At 44.0% G+C, this 20,785-nt stretch overlaps 3 protein-coding genes across 8 annotated transcripts; 1 reads left to right on the top strand and 2 right to left on the bottom strand.

The window, feature by feature from the left end:
* The first annotated feature begins 565 nt into the window (after positions 1–565).
* Positions 566–6,430, top strand: zgc:113423 (uncharacterized protein LOC569178 homolog). Of its 2 annotated transcripts, none has more exons than XM_046869012.1 (10): positions 566–792; positions 2,102–2,202; positions 2,561–2,638; positions 3,061–3,168; positions 3,287–3,656; positions 4,353–4,541; positions 4,643–4,764; positions 5,499–5,691; positions 5,842–6,045; positions 6,186–6,430. In XM_046869012.1, exons 1-10 carry the CDS (start codon positions 606–608, stop codon positions 6,341–6,343), a joined length of 1,710 nt encoding a protein of 569 aa, XP_046724968.1. In that variant the 5' UTR covers positions 566–605; the 3' UTR covers positions 6,344–6,430. The 2 variants fall into 2 exon arrangements, with proteins under 2 accessions (XP_046724968.1, XP_046724969.1); XM_046869013.1 differs by lacking the exon at positions 566–792 and adding an exon at positions 1,793–1,811.
* On the bottom strand, positions 6,428–8,788 carry si:zfos-905g2.1. Of its 2 annotated transcripts, XM_046869025.1 has the most exons (5): positions 8,121–8,788; positions 7,804–7,866; positions 7,487–7,570; positions 7,101–7,413; positions 6,428–6,585 (listed from the first exon to the last, which is right to left on the bottom strand). In XM_046869025.1, the coding sequence occupies exons 1-4, from the start codon at positions 8,121–8,123 to the stop codon at positions 7,102–7,104; spliced, it is 462 nt and encodes a 153-aa protein (XP_046724981.1). In that variant the 5' UTR covers positions 8,124–8,788; the 3' UTR covers positions 6,428–6,585; position 7,101. The 2 variants fall into 2 exon arrangements, with proteins under 2 accessions (XP_046724981.1, XP_046724982.1); XM_046869026.1 differs by lacking the exon at positions 6,428–6,585 and having other exon boundaries at positions 6,843–7,413; positions 8,121–8,228.
* A 136-nt stretch (positions 8,789–8,924) lies between these two features.
* Positions 8,925–20,785, bottom strand: LOC124398726. 4 transcript variants are annotated; one of them, XM_046869003.1, is made up of 22 exons: positions 20,750–20,785; positions 19,829–19,934; positions 18,841–19,125; positions 18,179–18,517; positions 17,590–17,838; positions 17,190–17,453; positions 16,579–17,115; positions 15,477–15,728; positions 15,141–15,389; positions 14,821–15,063; positions 14,475–14,720; positions 14,133–14,381; positions 13,783–14,031; positions 13,401–13,649; positions 12,876–13,127; positions 12,546–12,794; positions 11,951–12,199; positions 11,199–11,447; positions 10,856–11,104; positions 10,523–10,771; positions 10,109–10,351; positions 8,925–9,770 (listed from the first exon to the last, which is right to left on the bottom strand). In XM_046869003.1, the coding sequence occupies exons 3-22, from the start codon at positions 19,123–19,125 to the stop codon at positions 9,525–9,527; spliced, it is 5,397 nt and encodes a 1,798-aa protein (XP_046724959.1). In that variant the 5' UTR covers positions 19,829–19,934; positions 20,750–20,785; the 3' UTR covers positions 8,925–9,524. The 4 variants fall into 4 exon arrangements, with proteins under 4 accessions (XP_046724959.1, XP_046724961.1, XP_046724960.1 ...); XM_046869005.1 differs by having other exon boundaries at positions 12,552–12,794; XM_046869004.1 differs by having other exon boundaries at positions 12,876–13,124.

Below are 20,785 nucleotides of genomic sequence, written 5' to 3'. Positions count from 1 at the left end.
CTCTCTCTCTCTCATTCACTCACTTTCTCTCTCTCTCTCTCATTCACCGACTTACTCTCTCTCTCTCTCTCTCATTCACTCACTTACTCTCTCTCTCTCTCTCTCATTCACTCATTTACTCATTCATGTACTTATTCTTTCATTCACTCACTTATTCACTCACTCACTCATTCGCAGACCAAAAATAAGTGTGTGTGTGTGTGTGTGTGTAAAGTTGATTTGATGCTCCACTGAAACCCACTAATAAGAAGAGAGTGAAGTCACGAGACACAGACACGCCGTGGAACAATTGTAGAAAATGTAAATGACCCATGAAAATAGACAAAACGACATTTCTTTATTACTGTGATCTCTGTGTGTGTGTGTGTGTGTGTGTGTGTGTGTAATTTACATCTGAGATGCGTGTACAGGTTGTGATGAGGAATCATCTCCAAACACACTGAGTGTAAAACAAGACAAAAAGACAGTCAGTATCCCTATAAACATTAGGTTTACACACACACACACACACACACACACACACACACACACACACACACCGCTCACTGCTCCTTTAAACACGCGGCTACTCTGCGTTCCACACGGCCGGAACGCCGTGTCCGCGCATGCGCAGTGCGCCGCTCAGTGTCCGCGTGGAAGGAGGAACTGTGCAGTTTTTCTTCTGTACTCAAACCATCATCCACCCTCCGTGCAAACCTTCACCGCCCAGTAGGAGGAACAGCGAGAGGAACAGCAGGAGCAACAGAGTGAGTGAGAAGACCAGAGGAAACACTGGGATCATGTCTTCACACGGTGAGCGCGAGCCTTTATACCGGCCTGCAGAGAGAGAAAGGGAAGAGAGAGAGTGTGTGTGTGTGTGTGTGTGTGTGTGTGTGTGTGTACACGCGCGCGCGCGCACGCAGGCGTAACCTATTCACCATTTGTGTGTATTGTAGCCTAGACTACAACAATCAGGAAGGGGAAAAAACAAGAAAGCTTCCGGAATGATGTAGTGCCCTACACAGGCAGCCTAGATGTTATATTGGGACAGACAGGGGGCTTCATCCTCATCCTCATCTTCATCCGCCTCCTTCTGCTGTTGTTTATAGGGCGTTATTTCATCCCTCATCCCCTACACGGAGTGCACTTGTAAAGGGAACAGGAAGACATTTGGGACAAGGCAATGTTCTTATTGTTCCTCAAATCAAGTGATGGACCATCAGGACCACCTCTAACAGAAACATAACAAAAATATGTGTATTATAGATTATGTATTAAATCATTTTTAATAATAAATGTTCTTGATTTCATAGCGTTTCTCTCGGTTGTGATGTTTCAGGAGTGTCTGTCTGTGTTATCCAATCAGATTTTAGAGGTCACATCACGTCTTGCCTAGGTCACAATCTCCTACGTGGTCTTCAGAATCAGCACTGCAGGTCTCCTGTAGCGTCAAATCCACTACGATATTTAAACTGTGGCTTTAACCAATCAGAATTAGAGTTTCAGACACTGGGGCCCTCTAGCAGGCGGACAATAACATCACAGTCAGAACTCACAACCCGCATCTGTAGCAAACTGCGCAAACTCAAAAAACTCAAATATATTCGTGGATTTAATAGCTGTGTTTTTATTCCACGTTTAATCGCAGATACACTTACAAGGACATTAACAAAACTGACTTTTTAAGAAAAGCTGGACATCGTGAGGATTAAAGCAGTTTAAAGCAGTTGTTAAGCTTTTTCTCAGGAAAACAGTCATAAACAGTGCTGAAAAACGCAGGAAACCCCGGCTGATATGATGAGGTTCATTTCAAAGCTTCTGCTGGAGATGATGTATGTGGGTGGTTCAGTTGTGGCTACAGTGAAAGGAGACATGTTGAATTGTGTTCATTGATTTTCTTCTTTTAGTAATGACATTCGTTCTCACGCTCTGTTATACTGCTTTTATCTATAATATTGATTTTTCTTAAGCTGTGGCATCATGATGATGGGATTAAGAAGTGGATTGGTTCAGGCAGGAAGCACTGTAGCGCTGGGGGTGAATACACTACCTGACACTGCTCAGAAAGTTTAATTGAATGTGTGTGTGTGTGTGTGTGTGTGTGTGTGTGTGTATCCTGCAGATGACTGGGAGACTAAACTGGAAATTAGGGCGTGTAGTTTTGAAGCGAGTCCAGCAGGGGGAGACAAACACGCAGACTGCAGCTCCCCTCAGGGCTCCTCTGTAAACTTAACTTTATTTCTATTTATTTATTTATTTATTTATTTATTTATTTATTTATTTATTTATTTATTTTCTTTGTTTGATTAAATTGATAAATTTCACAAGAAGGTCACAGAGAATAAGAAATGTAGTCCATGAACAATGAAATTAATTATTTTAATAATAAAAGATCAATAATGATTTAATGTCGATCATGTATTTATATTTTATTTCTGAAATAAATTCTAAAAATTTTAATAATTTAATATTTTTTCCTTAAAAGTTTCTATAGTTTTTAAAAAAACATTTTTATTCCAGTTCACCTGAACTTTACGACAGATTCTTTCTTTCCTCTCTTTGTACATGATGCTGTCTGAAGGGTAAAAGTGAGATGTCGCCGGAGATCTTCGGCAACGATCCTTTAAGAACTCTGGGAGAAATCCTCGCCTACTGCCAGGTAACTGAATCAGATTCTCACAGCAATGCTGAGGTTTTAGATGCTGACTGGTCAGAACCAGCAGCTCCGAGAATAAAGCAGTACCGAGGTTTCTGTCTAATTAACATTGTCTCGTTATGATGTGTTTCTATAGCAACGGATCGTTGATAGGGACGTACAGCTTGATAAACAGAACATAAAAAGTTGTTGATGTGGTGAAGTTTTCGTTGAGGAGAAATGTGTTTATGGAACAGGTTTGGAAGGATTCCCAAGTGTCAGCGGTAAAGCTATAAGTTATCTTCAGGACAGAGGAGTTTAAATTTCTAGATATAATTGCATTACTTCAGGATGTGCTGTTACAGGAAATTAATCAACTTCTGAACTGTAATTTCATTATGCACTCATCGTTTCTGTGGTTTTATCCTGCATGGTGTCTTTCCCAGGTCATGTATGAGGCCATTCAGAAGCTGGATGAGAAGTTTGAGTTGCTGCAGGCCAGAGTGACGCACATCCAGGAAGATCAGATACATGTGGAGGAGGACCAGTCTGAGGTAAATCTAGCTGCAGATGCTAACAGTACTGTACAGTACAGGATTTCTCTGTAGCTTTGCGTAGTTTGTTTATTGAGTAGCACTAGGAAGATTTTAATAATGTTTCTCTTTCCTGAAGATTTACACGCTGGACGATACGGAGACTGTCCAGATTAACGACGAATCAGCAGAAACAACCTACCATGTTCTCCATCACCAAGGTCCTCTCTCAGTTCCTCCATCTCCTGAAGGTTCAAGAACCCTAAAGCTTGTCATTAGCTCAGAAACACCCACATGCTCCTCAGTGTCTCCTCAGAGTCAGACCCAGCAGTCCACTTCGACCACCACACCAGGTCGAGCTGTGAGGGAAATGCTCTTTCAGCAGCGAAACGTTTCGAAAGATCATCCCAACACGGACGCTGGACACGCGGCATCTCCACAAACCATGAGGAAAATCTTACAGCAGCATCGCAAGAATCCTGATCCTCAGAGACACAACGTAAACACAGGTATGTTTCCTGAATGTTCCACAGCTTCTGGAATTTTAATTAAAATTTTATTCATACAGTATGAGTACTTTTTGTTGTAATTTATCGACACTTTTGAGTGAAATGCTGATGTTCTAGAAAAAGTTCTATCTAGTTTCTACTGTTAAAACGGTAGAAACTTCTGAAATTTAGTTAGTGTTTGATGCCAAGTACCATCTATTAGTAATTTATAGTTATTTCTAAGGTAAGTGGAAGTTCTGTCTGGTTCCTGCACTTATTTTACCCTCAGAAATATAAAAATGGCAGAAATAAATTTTTTGTAAAACATTTTTTATACTGTGTCTTTTGTTGTCGTACTTCATCTACACTTCTGAGGAGAATGTTGATGTTTCAGACAGTTCTATCTTCTACAGTCTATATAATTGATGTTCTAAAATGGTGGAAGATTCTGGAATATATTTAGTGGTCAAGAAAGTCTCTTATTTTTAACTCTTCTGAGGTAAATATTAACGTTCCGGGGTGGAAGAATGCTCCAGTTTTTTATAAAGTCTTTTATCTTTATTTTTTGAGGAAAATGTTTGAGATTTTAATCTGGTTTCCACAGCAGCTGTACCAGAGAGATTTGATTAGCAGTTCATGCTAACTGTAATAGCGGTAATTCAGTGCAAGTTATTTTTACTTCATTTATTAAAAATCTTTCTCTCATTTGTCCTGCAGGAAGCAGGAAGTTTGTGATCCCCAGCAGTGTTCTGATGATGGCCAGTGCGATGGCGAGACCGACGGCCGCCGCTCGCTTCCTCATGCGCAGCCTCTTCACCAGACAGGAGCTGCTGCACGGGAGCATTCGAGGACACACAGCTAGAGGATTGAAGAAACTTAACCCAGAAAAAATCCACGCTATACGAGGTGTGATTATAAGATCACACACACACACACACACACACATATGCAGGTTTTATTTACTTTTTTAAATTGTTTTATTTTTATTTGTTTGTTTTGTTCCTCAGAGTGGGCTCAGGTGACGTACCCTGAACATGACCTGCGTGAGAAAGGTAAAGACTGGAAGGCCTGCCTCACTGTGATGAATGAAGGAGCCAGACACGTTCGACTGAAAGACAGAAAGCGTAAAGTACGTCATGTTTTAGTTCATATTTTTGGAAGGAGTCTCCAGTGTCAGAGCTTTTTAACAGTTAAAAATAAAGCTGTGACTTGGAGTTTTCTGAAGCTTCCAGAGGACCAGGTGTTTACTTATTCAGGGAAAGTGTTTGTGACATGAGAAGGGGCGGAGTCAATTTGAGGGGTGGGGCTGCACCAACTTTTGTTTCTTTTTTCTTGTAGTTATTTTAAAAGACACAAGTCCTACGAGATCTGGTGTCTTTGTGGGACTTGGTGGCCTAATGGTATAAGTCTTGACTCGGAGGTTGCTGGTTTGAATCTGTCCCCAGATGAAATCTGTGATGGTGGAGTTAAAAGGGGTCTGAGTTGATGGTGTCAGAAACATGTGGTGTTTAAAGATATTTTTTATACAAGGCAAAAACTAAGTTGAACGTCTTCTGTTCTTTCAGCCAGACTCCACCTGAGGCCTTGGAGCTTCCACAGATTTTGTCTGTATAGTTTGTATATCATGGCACTTCTTTGTGGATTCAAATAAATGAAATTCTCTCTGAGAACCTGGATCGAGTCATTTTAGTCTTATTAACATAATCATTCATGATTTTATGAATTCTTGTCAGTTTATAAGGTTTTTGGCCCCGCCCACTTGACCAACTGGCTCATGTGTGACGTGTTACTATATCATGTCTTTGACTCATGATGTGCTTCATGATGGACGATTGAATAATTATTCTGATCTTCTCCGTGCAGGGTAAAGCAGTAAGAGACACGAGCGAACGAACGGCGTCGGTCCACGAATTCAAACCCGAGCCCACGGCGGAGATCGACGTGGAGCTGTCAGGCGGCGAGAGCGAAGACCTTCAGCAGACGGCTGCATTTAAACCCAAACGAGAGGCCGATGAAGAGCTGCTGCTGGAAAGCGATTACGAGCAGGAGGCTCAGGGTGAGGTCTGGACTGGGACCATGATCAGCTCGTGATCATCTCAGGACCTTCAAAGAAACTCGGTTTTAAATACATTTAAGCCATTAGGGATTAAAGATGGTGGACTGTGTTTTCATCTCACTGCTAATCTCTTTTCCTCTCTGACTGTAGCGTATCTGGGTCAGCCGGACCGGGAGGTGAAGGTGCCTCAGTTAGCGCTATACTCAGCATCACAGAGACCCAACCCTGCGCTCGCAGCTCGCCATCTCATCAGGTTCATGTTCCCAGAGGAAGTGCTGGTGCAGAGCAACGTGTACGGAAACGCCAAGTACGGCATCCTGCCACTGGACCACAACAAGATCTCAGCTCTGAGGGGTGAGATGGACACACACACACACACACACACACACCACATCACATCACTAATATTACTTGGGGGTGGAGACCAAAAAAATAGAGTGAAGAGAGAATAAAGGGAATAGGAATAAATGGGGTGTGTGTGTGTGTGTGTATAGAGTATCTGTGCGAGCGGTTCCCCTACATGAAGCTAGACGAGGACGGACCCAACTGGAAGGCGTGTGTGTATGCCATCAACGGAGCCATCCGGAAAACCAGACACACCTTGAAGAAGTGCCACAGACTGGCACAAGACGACACGCCGATGACATCATGACCACACACAAACATCTAATCATTAAGGCCTATTGTAGAGTTGTTTTTTTAAGGACTATGTGCATCAATAAAAACAAAAGCAATGTTACAGTCATTTTTATTTATTTGCGAATAAACAACAAAATAATGGTAGAAAATAACAAAACATTTTTATTCATAGTTAACTTTACACACAATTACTCCACGTCCCACTACGTGTCCTGCAGCCAGATGTTGATGGACATGCTCTGGATTTCTTTAGAGCTAGAAGAGAATAGAAATCAGTTGACACTTTTTTGTCCAGTAAAATTTTTCAACATGCAGTCAACACAGAAGACAAACTTCGCCCTCTAGTGGCAGATGTGCACATTTACCTAGGTTTATTTACACTGCAGTGCACTATATAGGGTACGTGACACGACTACACTGTATAATCATTAAACATTCAATAAAATGTTGTGATGTAATAAACAGAGACAGAAAATCTCTACCAGTGGAAAAACGACGACTCCGTCTTTAAATGTTACAAAAGTAAATATTTTTTATTTATTTTTTTTACACAAAGTTAAATATAAACATAAATCTGATTATACACTTTCCGGTGACCCTCCACTTAAATAATCTGTTGCTATAGAAACGATAACGTATCAGAACGAGCTCATTAACTATAATGAACCCTGTACACTACTGCCAGAGCTGCACTTACAGAAAACTAATCAAAACCTGACAACCAATCAGAAGCCAGAATCCAGTCCTCGCTTTTCTGCATGTTACCGTACATCATTCTCCTGCTTCTCGATGCGCCTCAGGTTCAGCTCTATCTTCAGCGTGACGTTTCCGTGGCTTTCTCAGACGCTTCTTCTTCTTCTCGTTATCTCGTGGAGCTCCTGCGTCCTCCACTTTAGTTTCTCTGTTGACTCTCTGAGCTCGGCGTCTCCTGCGCTTGCTCCTCTTCCCACTGACGCTTTGAGGGACGACAGCTGCTGCGTCCTGCGTCCATGTACGGTTCTTCTGTGCTTTCGTCTGAGGTGAAGGTCCGAGACGCTGAGCAAGGGACCAGGAGAGCTGATCTCCTCCTGCTGCTACATTCACCTAAACAAGAGAACGAGGGATCAGTAAATCTACAACGAAGTCTGAATGAAGTTGTCTTACCATCCTGCAGTACCTCTCCTGACCTCTCCAGCTTCCTGTATTGGATCTGAAGTTTGTCGATCTTCTGCTCGAGCCTCTGCACTGCTGCATGCAGGAACTGATGCAGGAGAAAAGTGAAGGGTTTGATTATATAAATAATGTCAAGGTTCATTTACAGACAAAAACATTTCTTATTGAGGAAGCAGATGCAGAAAAGCTCATTCTCCATCTCCTTGTTCTTCTAGATGTTCCTCCGTCATTACTGATCCATCCATTTCTGTCTCAGTAAAGTAGATCATTCGGGACAAACACAGCAATCAGATCATTAAATATGTTAAACAGGAAGTTTACCCTGCAGTGACTGAGGACCTCGAACAGAACGTCCTGCTGGGTTTCACCGACTCCTGCGCTCTCCTGTGATCAGATGTAAACACACACACGTGGAGAAACATCTCAGGTATCAGAGCAGTGAGTGTAAAGAATCACACAGTGAAATTCAGTTGGTGTGAGGAGGTGAAGGTGCTTCAGTCCGAACCTGAGAGACGGAGTGTAGTGCGTGTGTGTCTGTGTGTGTGTGTACGGTGCACACAGTTCAGGAACACTTAGAGTATGTGGTGGATCTAACAGGAGGTTCCCACTCACTCCTGAGCTCCTGTGGAGTTACTCACCATACCTGCAGGAGGAGGAGCATGTGGTGGAGGTTCAGTCACAGCGGGATTTCTCTCACACACACCTGACCAACACGACCGCTGATCTCCTTCAGAGCTCGACGTCCTCCTGTCCTGCAAGTTCAGATCAAACAAAATCCATTTGACCTGATAGTGTGTGTGTGTGTGTGTGTGTGTGTGTGTGTGTGTTATTCAGGGAAGTCACGGTGTACCACTTTACACTTCTACACATTTGTTATTAATCAGTTTTTTGTATGTTTCTTTGTCCAGTAGCCGCTCTCTCTCTCTCTCTCTCTCACATGCGTGCTCTGTCACGTGTTCCGCACGCATGCATGCTCATATGCACTTGTGCTTTAGATGCTTCGAGACAGAAAACAGAGAGAGAGAAAAAAAAGAACAGAGAGATGAGAGAGAAAAAAGAGTGAGAGAACACAGAATGAGAGTAAACAGTTATCAGTAATACATGCTCCATCCACTAGGTGGCGCCTGTAAAGGGAAATCAGTATTATTTGTTTCAGTTCCACAAAAGTCAGATTTTTCAGTATTTATAAAAATGGTCTCTTTAAAAAAAAAAAAAAAAAAAAACATCCGCAAAACTGGACAATTTTTTATATAATAAACAGGACGCTGAGGAGGTTTTTTTAGACCGACAACCAAAACAAAGCTACACATTTCAGAAGCGCACAGATCACAAATAAAAAACAGGGAAGCAGCAATAATACAGAAAAAACAGCGTTACCTCCAAATACAAAACACAAACAAGACCCTGAGGGAGAGAACTGGACACGACAAAGTACTCACGTCTCAGTTTTGTCTCACGTCTGATTTATTTGTGTAAACCTGCAGATCTCGCTCGAGAGATTTCTCCTCTCCATTTCAACATACCATTTATTAGGATTTTTTTAAAACGAAGTCGTTACACTGCAATTCATTTCCATCCTCAAAGTCCTCCACGATGATGTTCTGCTACAGTAGGTGTGTTTGCTTTAGGTGTGTCTAAAGCTGAACCTCAAAAAGCTTCATTATGGTCCACAACATCCACGTACTCAGAAGCGTCCTGGGTCAATAAGCTGCTGAGAAGAAGAAGGGACTACGTGCTGATTCACTGAAACGTGACTGAAAATCTAGTCTTTTTCCCATTTTAGCTCACAGTGGTAATGCTACCTCGTGTAGATCCATACAGAAGATGATCTGAACTGACTCGAGTGGTTTATAAGTTTGGGTGTGATTACGAGGTAAGAGTGATTTGAAATGAGGCACGAGGATGTCAGCATTTGCACAAATCCTCCAGAGGGTTGCTCCATGAGCTTTACATGCATGCCAATAAAAAAAAAGTGGTCTAGCCCCTCCCCCTTCCCATGGCCCCTCCCCTCCTCGACACAGGTCACCCAATCGTCTGTGTGATTACTGACTGAGCCCGTGTTTGTCCGCCAGGTGCTTGAACATGTTGGTGGTGTTTCCTCCGTGGCTGGACACCTTTTGGAAGCACGTCTTGCAGATCGGACGTCCGTCCACGTTAATGGTTCCGTCCGGGTTCTTGAGGTATCCGAAATGTTCCCAGACGGAGGAGCGGACGCTCTGGGACGGAGGGTGGAGTTCGGTGGGTTGGCCTACTGCGTCCACGCCCAACTTTGACGCTTTAATCGTGTTCTAGAAAAAGACAAAACGAACAGCGTAACCATGACGACACTGCGCAAGGAGCTAGTCTCGACATGCTAGCGCTCCAGAAGAGACTTCTTATTCTCAGGAGGAGAAATGAAAACTGAACATGAAAAGAATTTCACCAATTTTGGCAAATTTCTTTTACTTTTGATTATTTTGTACGTTTATTGATATTTGTTAGCTAACGAGATTCAGTTTCCTCACACCGTCCCCAATGTGTGTGTGTATGTGTGTCTCACTTCAATCTCCAATCTGATTGGTCAGAAAGTAAACCTAATTAAAAGTGATTGATTGATTAAGATATAAAACTGGAAACCTCATGTTACCTTTAACTTCTCGTATACAGAGAAATGGCAGAAATGCAGATGTCGGATCATCTTCCTCCCGTCTTGGCTCGAGACTTTTTTGCAGCAGATTCGGCAGATCGGGTTTCCGTCCTCTTCTACGACTCCGTCCTCATTTTTAGGAAGTCCGAAATGTTCCCAGACTGGAGACAGGGGCTGTTTGGATGGTGGGAAAAGTTCTGGGCGATTTTCAGCTGAAACGGTTTTGGACTTTCTGTCTGGAATCTACAAAAAAATAATTGACTTAATTTAGTTTATTATAATAATCAGTCATGTGACAATATTCTGATTCTTCACTGTTTACTGATGAATAGATTGTTACTGGTGAAGGTGATCATCTCATCATGGCCTCCACATTTATTCTAAAAATACTAATGCCGTGAGAAGTGTTTGTACCTTCAGGTCGTCGTAGATGCTCCTGTGATGATCTTTAAGATGTGCGGTCATGTTGGCCGTGACCTTCCCCTTATTGGACACTTTGGAGAGACAGATCTTGCAGATGGGGAATCCTGCGCACTCAGCCGGACCCTCTGTGTCCTTCAGGTATCCGAAGTGCTTCCAGACTCCGGACCTCACTCTGTGTTCAGGAGGATAGAGTTCGGGGAGCTTGGTGGCTCCTCCGATGGTGAACGGGTTCACTTCCCTCTGTACAGGAAATGCCATGATGAATTATAGATATACGCTGATTTATTGTTTATAAATGAAAGAATAAAAGGTCAGAGTCTGCACCTGTACTTCAGTGTAGACCGTGTTGTGGTTCTCTTTAAGGTGCTGCATCATATTCGTCGTGGTTTCTCCTTTCGAGATCAGCTTCCGGAGGCAGAGTTTACAGATCGGCGCTCCGTCTTCGTCCGGGTTCCCGTCTGGAGTTTTACGATACCCGAAATACTCCCACAGTTTGGGGTTGTGAGGACCACTGGGAGGATGGAGGTCAGCCGACTGGAAGGTCTCCTCAAACGTCTCGCTCGTCACCGCGCTCTAAAGTGAGAGAGATGGGTTTTCTTTCTTTCTGATTTCCAGACCCAAAGTGTGTCTGAGTGTAACAGCATGTAATTAGCGTGTGCGTACGTACCCGGACCTCGTCGTACACGCTCCGGTGGTAATCCTTCAGATGCTTGAACATGTTGGTGGTGCAGCGTCGTTTGGAAGCCACCTTCTGTTGACACAGTTTGCAGATGGGGAAGTCGTCACACACGACCGAGCCGCCTGCGTCTTTCAGGTAGCCGAAATACTGCCACACTGCAGACGTGACGTTCTGAGTCGGTGGGTGGAGCTCCGGGGGTTCGATACCCCACGCTGTTCTGAGTGTAGTGATCGCTTCCTGATAGACACACACGTTAAAACGTAGCTGAGTTTTCTACACAGATTCTGTTCAGCTACTGCATAAAACTACACTCATTTCTTTACACATACTGTGCCTTTCACTGATCTGCACTAATATTTCACACGTGTGTGTGTGTGTGCAGCTCTTTGCACATGTACTTTTTCAACAGTGTCTGCACATTTTTCTCTGCTTTAGCCTTTATATTTAAATGTACATATACATATATTTACATAAATATATACACATATATATTACATGCTGTACGTATACTTACATATTTATCTACATAATTATTTGCACTTCTGGTTGATGCTAAACTGCATTTCGTTGCTGTGTACCTGCACTATACAACGACAAAGTTCTATCTATAAATCTATCTATCCATTTACTTTTTCATTTGAGTTTTGTATTTAAGTTGCTAATTGTGATCAAATTCTTAAAATAAATTGAATGTTGGAGAAAAAGAATTATTGTTTATTTATAGCGATGTTCGCGCTCACCTGCACTTCGCTATACACAGACTGGTGTTTTTTCCGGAGGTGCCTCAGCATGTTGGTGGTTGGCGTCCCACCCGCTGGGGGTTTGATCATTTTGCGAAGGCAGATTTTACAGATTGGAGCTCCGTCGTCCTTCAGCTCTCCGTCGGCACCTTTCTGATACCCAAAGTGATCCCATAGCTTGATGTCGTCTTGGCCGCTCGGGGGATAGAGATCGATGGGTTTGTAGATGGACTTTTTCGTGAGGACCGGCTGAAAATGTAAAAACAGAACAGGGTGAGTAACCTGAGAGAAACCATGTAGTGAAAAACATGTTGAGATGAAATGTGATTAGGACACACAGTGCGAGTCCCCACAAAGAATGTTAGGCGTCTGTTCCTTTAAATCTAATTGTACAAATGTGTGTGAAAACATGGTTCATTTCCCCCAGGTAGCACCATGGACACAGATAGGACAATTTCACGAGTGTGTGTTTTTTTTTATAAATAATCTCTGTAGTATTTGTTCCTGCTTCACAGGTGTATGATTTTGTCCCCATAATGTCACTGTAACTTGAATGTGTGTGTGTGTGTGTGTGTGTGTGTGAGCTGAACTTTACTTTGACCTCCTCGTACACCTCCAGGTGATAGGCCCTCAGGTGAACAAGCATGTTTGTGGTGCTTCCTCCTTTAGCCACCACTTTCAGCCGGCACAGTCTGCACAGAGGAAAGCCGTCACTCACCAGAGAACCGTCTGCGTTTTTCGGGTACCCGAAATATTTCCAAACCGGGGACAGGGCGTCCGTAGTGGGAAGATGAAGCTCCACCGATTCCTGCTCGTTCTCCGTCCTCAACGGATCGAACCCTGACTGAAACGGCGTGAGACCAGACGATTAACAGTGCGATTTTTTTTTTTTTTTCATACGCTAAAATATGAAAAACGTATGCACCTTGATCTCATTATACGTCGCCCGGTGATAGTCTCGGAGGTGTGTGAACATGTTGGTGGTGTTCCCTCCTTTAGCAGACACTTTCTTTTGGCAGAGTTTGCAGATAGGAAAGCCGTCGCTCAGCACCAACCCTCCTGAATCTCTCGGGTAACCGAAAAACTTCCACACAGCTGATTTCACCTTCCGCGTGGGAGGATGAAGGTCCGCAGTGGCTGTGTCCAGCTCCAAGACAAAACAGCTCAGTACTTCCTGCTGAAAGAAAAGACATGGGTAAGATCTGAAACGTTCCTGAGAAATGACACAAAGCGCTTAGAACACGACTGAAGCGATGTATAAATAAAACGTTAATAATAACAACTCAATTCATGAACAAAACTAAACGTGCTGTAGGGCACTAGGGGGCGCTAATGCACACCGTTTTTATTTTTTTTTTAAAAGTAATTTTTCAAACTTTTTATGAATAACATTATGATTAAGATTTTTCGAGAAGAACGAAAGATTGATAATATCAGCTCTGACGTGTACCTCAGGTTCGGTGTACACAGTGTTGTGGTTCTCTTTAAGATGCTGCTTCATGTTTCTCGTGGTCTCTCCTCTGGACACTAGCTTCCTGAGGCAGAGTTTGCAGAACGGAGCTCCGTCCTCTTCCACCACTCCGTCTGCACTTTTGCGGTATCCGAAATGTTCCCAGAGCGCGGGATCACACGGGCTGGGGGGCAGGTGGAGGTCTGCGGCCGACTGTACGTCTTCAAACACCTCGTTAGTCACTGCGGACTGATGGAGAGAAGAAGAAGAAATGGACTCTGATTACATTATTCAATCTGAAGTGGGCGTGGCTAATCTACAGTAAAACTCCTTTTTCGGATAAAAGAAAAGCGAACTAGTAATTTCGGAGTGGCGAGTACACACCGATTTCGCTGTAGACGCTCCGGTGAGAGTCTTTGAGGTGTTTGAACATGTTGGTGGTGTTTCCGCCTTTAGAAGGCACCTTCTGGTGGCAGATTTTGCAGATTGGGAAGCCGTCGCACACCACCGTCCCCTCTGCATCCTTCAGGTAGCCGAAATGCTCCCATACGGAGGACGTGACGTTCTGCGTGGGCGGGTGGAGCTCGAGGGGTTCGTTATTACACTCGGGTCTCCAGGCTCCGATCTCCTCCTGAACACGACATATAGACATGATTCATAACTCAAGTGATGATTCGAAGCTCATAACCCATCAGATGTTCTGAGAGCTCCAGCATGTTTACAGCTCATCACCTGAACCTCCTCGTAAACAGCCTGGTGGTTTCTCCGGAGGTGCCTCAGCATGCTGGTGGTGAGTTTGGTGCCTCTGGAGGATACCGTGAGCTTCTGAAGGCAGATTTTACACACCGGAGCTCCGTCTTCTTCGACTTTGCCCTCTGCATTTTTAGGATATCCGAAGTGATCCCATAGTCTGTGGTCGAGCTGGCGGCTGTTTGGTGGACACAGCTCGAACGCCTTGTAGACCCGTTTCTCCACCACCGGCTATCAAAAATATATAATCAGATAAAGTTTTAAAAGAGGATCCCCTTTTTTCATCACCGGCTTCCATCACCAAGAGGAACTACTCCACGTTACCTTGATCTGCAGGTACAAGTTCCGATGATTGGACTTCAGGTGGTAGAACATGCTCGTGGTGTCTCCATCTTTAGACTCAACTCTTTGGCGACATATTTTGCAGACAGGAAAGCCGTCAAACACCACACATCCTTCTGCATCTTTCTGGAACCCGAAATATTCCCACACTGGATAGGTGCTCTGTGTGGGTGGATGAAGCTCTGGAAGCTCTGAAGCATTTTCCTTCCTCTGGTTATTAAGAGCTTCCTAAGAGAAGATGAGCAAATCGTGACTTTATATCTCCTTCTGAAAGCCAACTGAAAGATGGAGTGAGGATGATGTGAAGATGAAGCTATGCACAGCGTACCTGTACTTCAGCATACACTTCTTCATGATTCTCCTGAAGATGTTTCACCATTTGGGACATAGACTCTCCCTCCGACGTCACCTTCAGCCCACAAATCTTACAAGCTGGAGCTCCGTCTTCTTCCAGTGTGCCGTCTGGATTTTTCAGGTATCCGAAATATTCCCATAAATTGGAATTTTGTCCTTCTGGAGTGTAGAGATTCGAAGAACTGTGGTCTTGAACAAGTTCCTCAGGACCAGACGGCTGGAGGAGATCAAGGAAGAGAACTGGAATTATAAGAGTTTCCGCCCCCCCCAAAAAGCACATAGTGAGATTCTTACCCTGATTGCATCAAAGATGGACCTATGATGATCTTTGAGATGTTTGAACATATTGGTGGTGTTTCCTCCTTTAGCCGACACGTTCAGGTAGCAGAGTTTGCAAGTAGGGAATCCGTCACAGACCACGATCCCCTCAGGGTCTTTCGGGTAGCCGAAATGTTCCCACACGGCCGATTTCACCCGGTGCGTTGGTGGGAAAAGGGCCGGGGCCACCTGTCCATCTTCTTGCCTCAAGGAACTGGTGGCCACCTATAAAATGATTAAAGGAGTAAAAAGGTTTATAATAGCGGCTAGTAACGTTAGAAAGGTTCAAATCGTTCTGGACATTTTACAGACCTTGATGTCGAAGTACACAGCGCTGTGTTTCTTCCACAGATGCTTGTACAGGAATTTGGTGCTCTGCCCCGGACAGGACACTTTAAAGCGGCAGAGTTTACACGTCGGCTGCCCGTCCACCTGGACCGATCCGTCCGTGTCTTTCGGGTATCCGAAATGCTCCCACACGGGCTCGAGGATGTCCCCCGGAGGCCAAAGCTCCAACTGTGAGTCCAGGTCTCCGCTCTGCTCGTCATTATTGTCTCCGCTCAACTAGAACCGAATAAAAGGAACGCAACACGTGAATATTTCACGTCTCCCTTCCTTCAGGAAGAGTCACTGCTCACTACTGGGGATCAGTAGAACGACATGTAGAGTTGCTTAAAATCTGTCTGACAGAACTTGTGATGTACAAAGAAATTTCTTTTTACTCTAAGATCTACTTGTTCACTTTACTGGCCAGATCTTTGAAGCTGCATTCTGATTGGCTCTCTGCTTTTTTGTGAGGTTTAAAGTAGGGCTACAACTAACGATTATTTATTATATATATATATATATATATATATATATATATATATATATATATATATATATATATAGTTTTTATTAGATGTTGCTTATTATAATCACATAAAAGCATTTTATGTATAAAAGTGTACTTAAAAAATGCAAAATGCTTATCTTTAATTTTTTTATTTAATTAATAATCTAATTTAATTTAGACATTATAAAGTTTATAGAGCTGCTTGTTGAGGAGTAAATTGGGGATTTCTCCTTTAATAAATTCACTCATGCTGGATTGTTTATTTCTGTAAAAACAAACAAAAAAAACAGCATTTGAGTATAAAATGTGAGGCAATAGCCTCAGTGGCCCTGCAGTAAGTGTGCCGTGGGCATGTGATTAATGAATGTGCTAATATTGCAATAAATCTGGTCATTTTCAACAAAATTATCCTTCAAGATTTTGACCTGTATTTAAGTTCCTTGTTATGGGCTAACCTGCAATTGTGTAAATTCCCAGTTAATTCCCATGGAAAGTTTCCTGGAATTCCTGGAATATTCCAACCCTAATCTTTAAACACCTGACGTGGAAATCAAAACAATAAGGATGCATCTTTTTTACCCTCATTTCTGTGAATTCGTTGGGGTGGTATCTCTGGAGATGGACCATCATGTTGGTGGTGCATCCCTTCGGCGTGCTGACCTTCCTCAGGCACAGTTTACAGATGGGGAACCCGTCTGGGACGACCACACCCTTAGAGTTCCTCAGATACCCAAAATGTTTCCAGACGCCCGATTTCAGAGTCATTTTGGGCGGGAACAACTCGTCTGGGTTGGCCTGAATGGGCAGGACTCTGCTTTTCTTCTTATTAGGTCTGTACTTTCTCCATCCGGTTCTGGACTTCAGCTCCTCGAATAAAGAGTCGTGGTAGAACTTCAGGTGGCGTAGCATGTTGGATAAAATGCCCTGCTTGGAGACGATGGACTGGCGGCAGGTTTTACACTTGGGCCGTTCGTTATCTTCGATCAAGCCGTCTGCGTTTTTCAGGTAGCCGAAGTAATCCCAGACGGGGGACAGGGGCAGAATGCTGGGGGGAAACAGCTCAGGCAGGTCATTTCCATCCTCTGAGTGACTCCTTGGCAGCGTGTCATTTTCCAGCTGTAAGAAATAAACATAACGATTTGTTATGCGGCGCCTCGAAGCAAACACAGGGTAATGAGAAGCGGCTTTACCTTCACTTCTTCATACTCGGCCTGGTGGTGGCGCCGCAGGTGGTTCAGCATGTTGGATGTGTTTCCGTCTTTAGCCGCCACTCTCCGATGGCACATTTTACACAGCGGGAATCCGTCCTCCTTCAAATCGCCCTCAGAGTTCCTCATAAATCCAAAATATTTCCAGACGGGCGAGTGTCTGCGCTTTACAGGAGGATGGAGCTCTCTGGTGTTTAGGACGTCCAGTGTCTGCTCCACGCCTTCAGGAACCATGGTGTGCTGCAACTGGAACCAGAAAAATAAATCAGTTTAAATAACGGATGTTAAAGTAAAAAAAAGGAATTCATTAAACACCTTGTGGAACCTCTGTGGGATTAATCTGGTCCTTCTCTGAAAATCAGAACTGGAGATTTCTGATTACCTTCAGCTCAGCGTACACGGCTTGGTGATGGTGCTGCAGGTGGCTGTACATGTTAGACGTGTTTCCGTCTTTAGAAGCGACGACCTGGTGGCACAGCCTGCAGATGGGGAAGCCGTTCTCTTGCAACACGCCCTCGCTGTTCCTGACGAAGCCAAACAGCTTCCACACGGCGGATTTGCGAGGTGTTGTGGGTGGGTACAGTTTAACCGGATCGACACCTTCAGGCAACGTTATAACGAGATCGGCAAACTGCGGACGCGGAGAGGAAATACGTCACCTGAGGTATGTAAAAATATGGAGGCACAGCCTATGTGCCTGTCAATCCTGGTGAAAGAGGCGTGGCCTTAATTAGTCTTATTGCAGAAGTATAAGACTCTACCAATCCCAATAAAGCAGGTGTGGCCTCCATCAGACTCACGAGGGGAGGCGTGGCCTCTACCAGACCCACGAGGGGAGGCGTGGCCTCTACCAGACTCACGAGAGGAGGCGTGGCCTCTATCAGACTCTGTAGAAGAGCTGTTTTTGGTTCCATATTGGCGTTAACATCTTTTACATGTTAAAAGGCAGCAGAAGGTTATTATACTCGTACCTTATTGATTGGACACGTGATCTGATGCTGGCTCTGTAGATGATGCCTCATGTTGCTCGTGCTGCCTGAAGATCCTGGAGTGAGTTTCCAGCCGCAGATCTTACAGCTCGGTCTTCTGTCCTGGTCGTGATGGAAGTACCTCCAGACAGCCGACCTGACACGCCTCTTCCGCCTCGGAGCTGCTGGGACCCACTGAGCGCTGTAGTCCACATCGCTGTTGTTCTCCTCTTCACTTTGCTTCTCTTCATCATACCAGGAGAACACCAGGTCCTGCTCCTCCGAATCCACCTTCATGTCTGAGTCTGAGGAGTCCACGTTGACCCACAGGGCGTCTCCTCTCTCACACAAACACACACAAACACTAAGTGAAGCAGCTACAGGGGACAGATGTGGACCTGTGTGTGGTTTGGGACACGCCCACAGTGGAGTGACAGATGTTTATCTAGTGAGTAGGGGGTGTGGTTTGGGACACGCCCACACTAAATTAGCATATTTATGAAGTGAGTAGAGGGTGTGGTTTGGGACACGCCCACACTAAATTGCTGATGTTTATGGAGTAAGTAGGATGTGTGGTTTGGGACACGCCCACACTTAAGTGATGTAGCCGTATACGTAGTGAGAAGGGGGTGTATTGCGAGATGTGAAATGAGACACAACCATACCTTGGCTTGTTGGTAGGCGAAGGTGTGGTTCTCCTGCAAGTGTCTCAGCATGTTGGAGGTGTTTCCTCTCTTACACGCCACCTTCAGCTGGCACAGTTTACACGTCGGGAATCCGTAATCCTCCAGCTCGCCTTCCGGGTTTATAAAGTACTCAAAGTATTCCCAGACCCTGGAGCGAGCCGTCCGGTCAGAGGGAAAGTCCGCGAGCGTGGATTTGGAGCATTTCTTGGGAGGGGCGTGGTCAGGATTTTCATCCGTGTCGTCGGATTCCTCTGTCGCCTTCATCTACAACACAAAGCTGAAGTTTATTTGAGAATCACTCAGCAGGTGAGTAAAACACCTCCACCACCACCTGACTAACACCTGCATGATCACGTGACTGCTCCGACTTACACCAGGTGCTCATTAACCTCCAACACCAAGGGTGTCCTGTAAATCAAAACCAGCCTTACCTTTCTCTGTCTCCACACACACACACACACACACACACACACACACACTTCCTCCAGTCCGGCACGTCGTATCCATGTGTTTCCGCCTTAATCCTGTTAATGTTCCACCGCTCGCTCACACACACTCTGTATTTATTCCAGCTCATTGTCACACATTTGAAAAAAAAAGTATAAATATTTAAATTTTATTTGATTTCTGGGTTTTTTGTGCATCTTGTAATGTTGAGTAAATTGTGTACACCATGACATCCTTCAATACACACAAACACACACAGACTCAAAAAAAATAAGTTCACTACAATAAAAATAAACCGTTTCATCTCTTAAAAGATCCTTTTAGATCCTGAAGTAAAAAAAGTGATGAACATGTGAATGTATTTTTAAGTAGAAATAAAATATAAAAAATTGGTTGAATAAAACAGATATTTGGTGAAACTGTATTAAATGTATATGAATATAAGGTGGAGAGCGATGGAGCTCGCTGTAAGGGATGGTGTGTGTGTGTGTGTGTGTGTGTGTGTGTGTGTGTGTTTTACCCTCGACACAGCTGCAGGATTTCTCGGGCGTCTGGGGCGCGTGTTTTTCGGACGTTTCCTGCGTCCTCTCGGTCGTCTCTGAGGAGGACGAGGGTTTCATCCTGACCTGCCACAAACAAACAAAGACTTTATTCACATATTTCTTCTACCACCATCACGACTTCATGCGACTGACTTCCACAACAACAATGCTGTCACAGCTATGGTGTAGATAGCTAGATACTGGCGCCACCTAGTGGATGTGTTTTGAGGCGCATTAAAAAAAGAAAGTTTGAAATGGTAACAATGTTTATATTATTATTATTATTATTATTATTAATAATATATGAAATTGTGTTTAAACCCCTGTAACAAATCAACATCCTCTATGATGAATAAAACCATAATGTATCGATGAGATTTCTCTGGAGCAGATAGAATTTCCTGTCTGACTGGATGCACTTGGTTCTGGTTGCGACTTCGTGTTATGGATACCTGCACATCCTGCAACGCGACGCAAAAACCAGAGCACTCGATTTATACGAAGTGAACAGATCGATGATCAGGAATAGAAAGCGATACAGACATGCACACACGAGTTCTGATCGGACAGTGATATCCGAGTAGTCCAGTAAAGATCAAACCCAACTGAAAATAGAATAATGAATTTGAATAAATACACTTCTGCTTCATCGCCCGTTGTTCTACATGACACACAGGGTGAAGGATACGAAAGTGGGTTTTAGATTTACAGATCAATCGTATGCAAATGAGACTGCGTGGTTATTTTGCATATGCAAATTAGGGGGCAGGGAGGAATATGCTGGCGCACGCAGAGGATGCACACTGCGAAAACAGACACGCACAAACACAGCACTGTGTGTGTGTGTGTGTGTGTGTGTGTGTGTGTGTGTGTGTATATATATATATATATATATATACCCGGAGCGCAGGGCCAGCAGGCCGTGTCGGTGTGTG

This window comes from Silurus meridionalis, chromosome 16 (genome assembly GCF_014805685.1).
Source record: "Silurus meridionalis isolate SWU-2019-XX chromosome 16, ASM1480568v1, whole genome shotgun sequence".
Classification (NCBI taxonomy): Eukaryota; Metazoa; Chordata; class Actinopteri; order Siluriformes; family Siluridae; genus Silurus; species Silurus meridionalis.
Note: the sequence above shows the minus strand (reverse complement) of the source record. Positions and strands in the feature narration are given on the sequence as shown.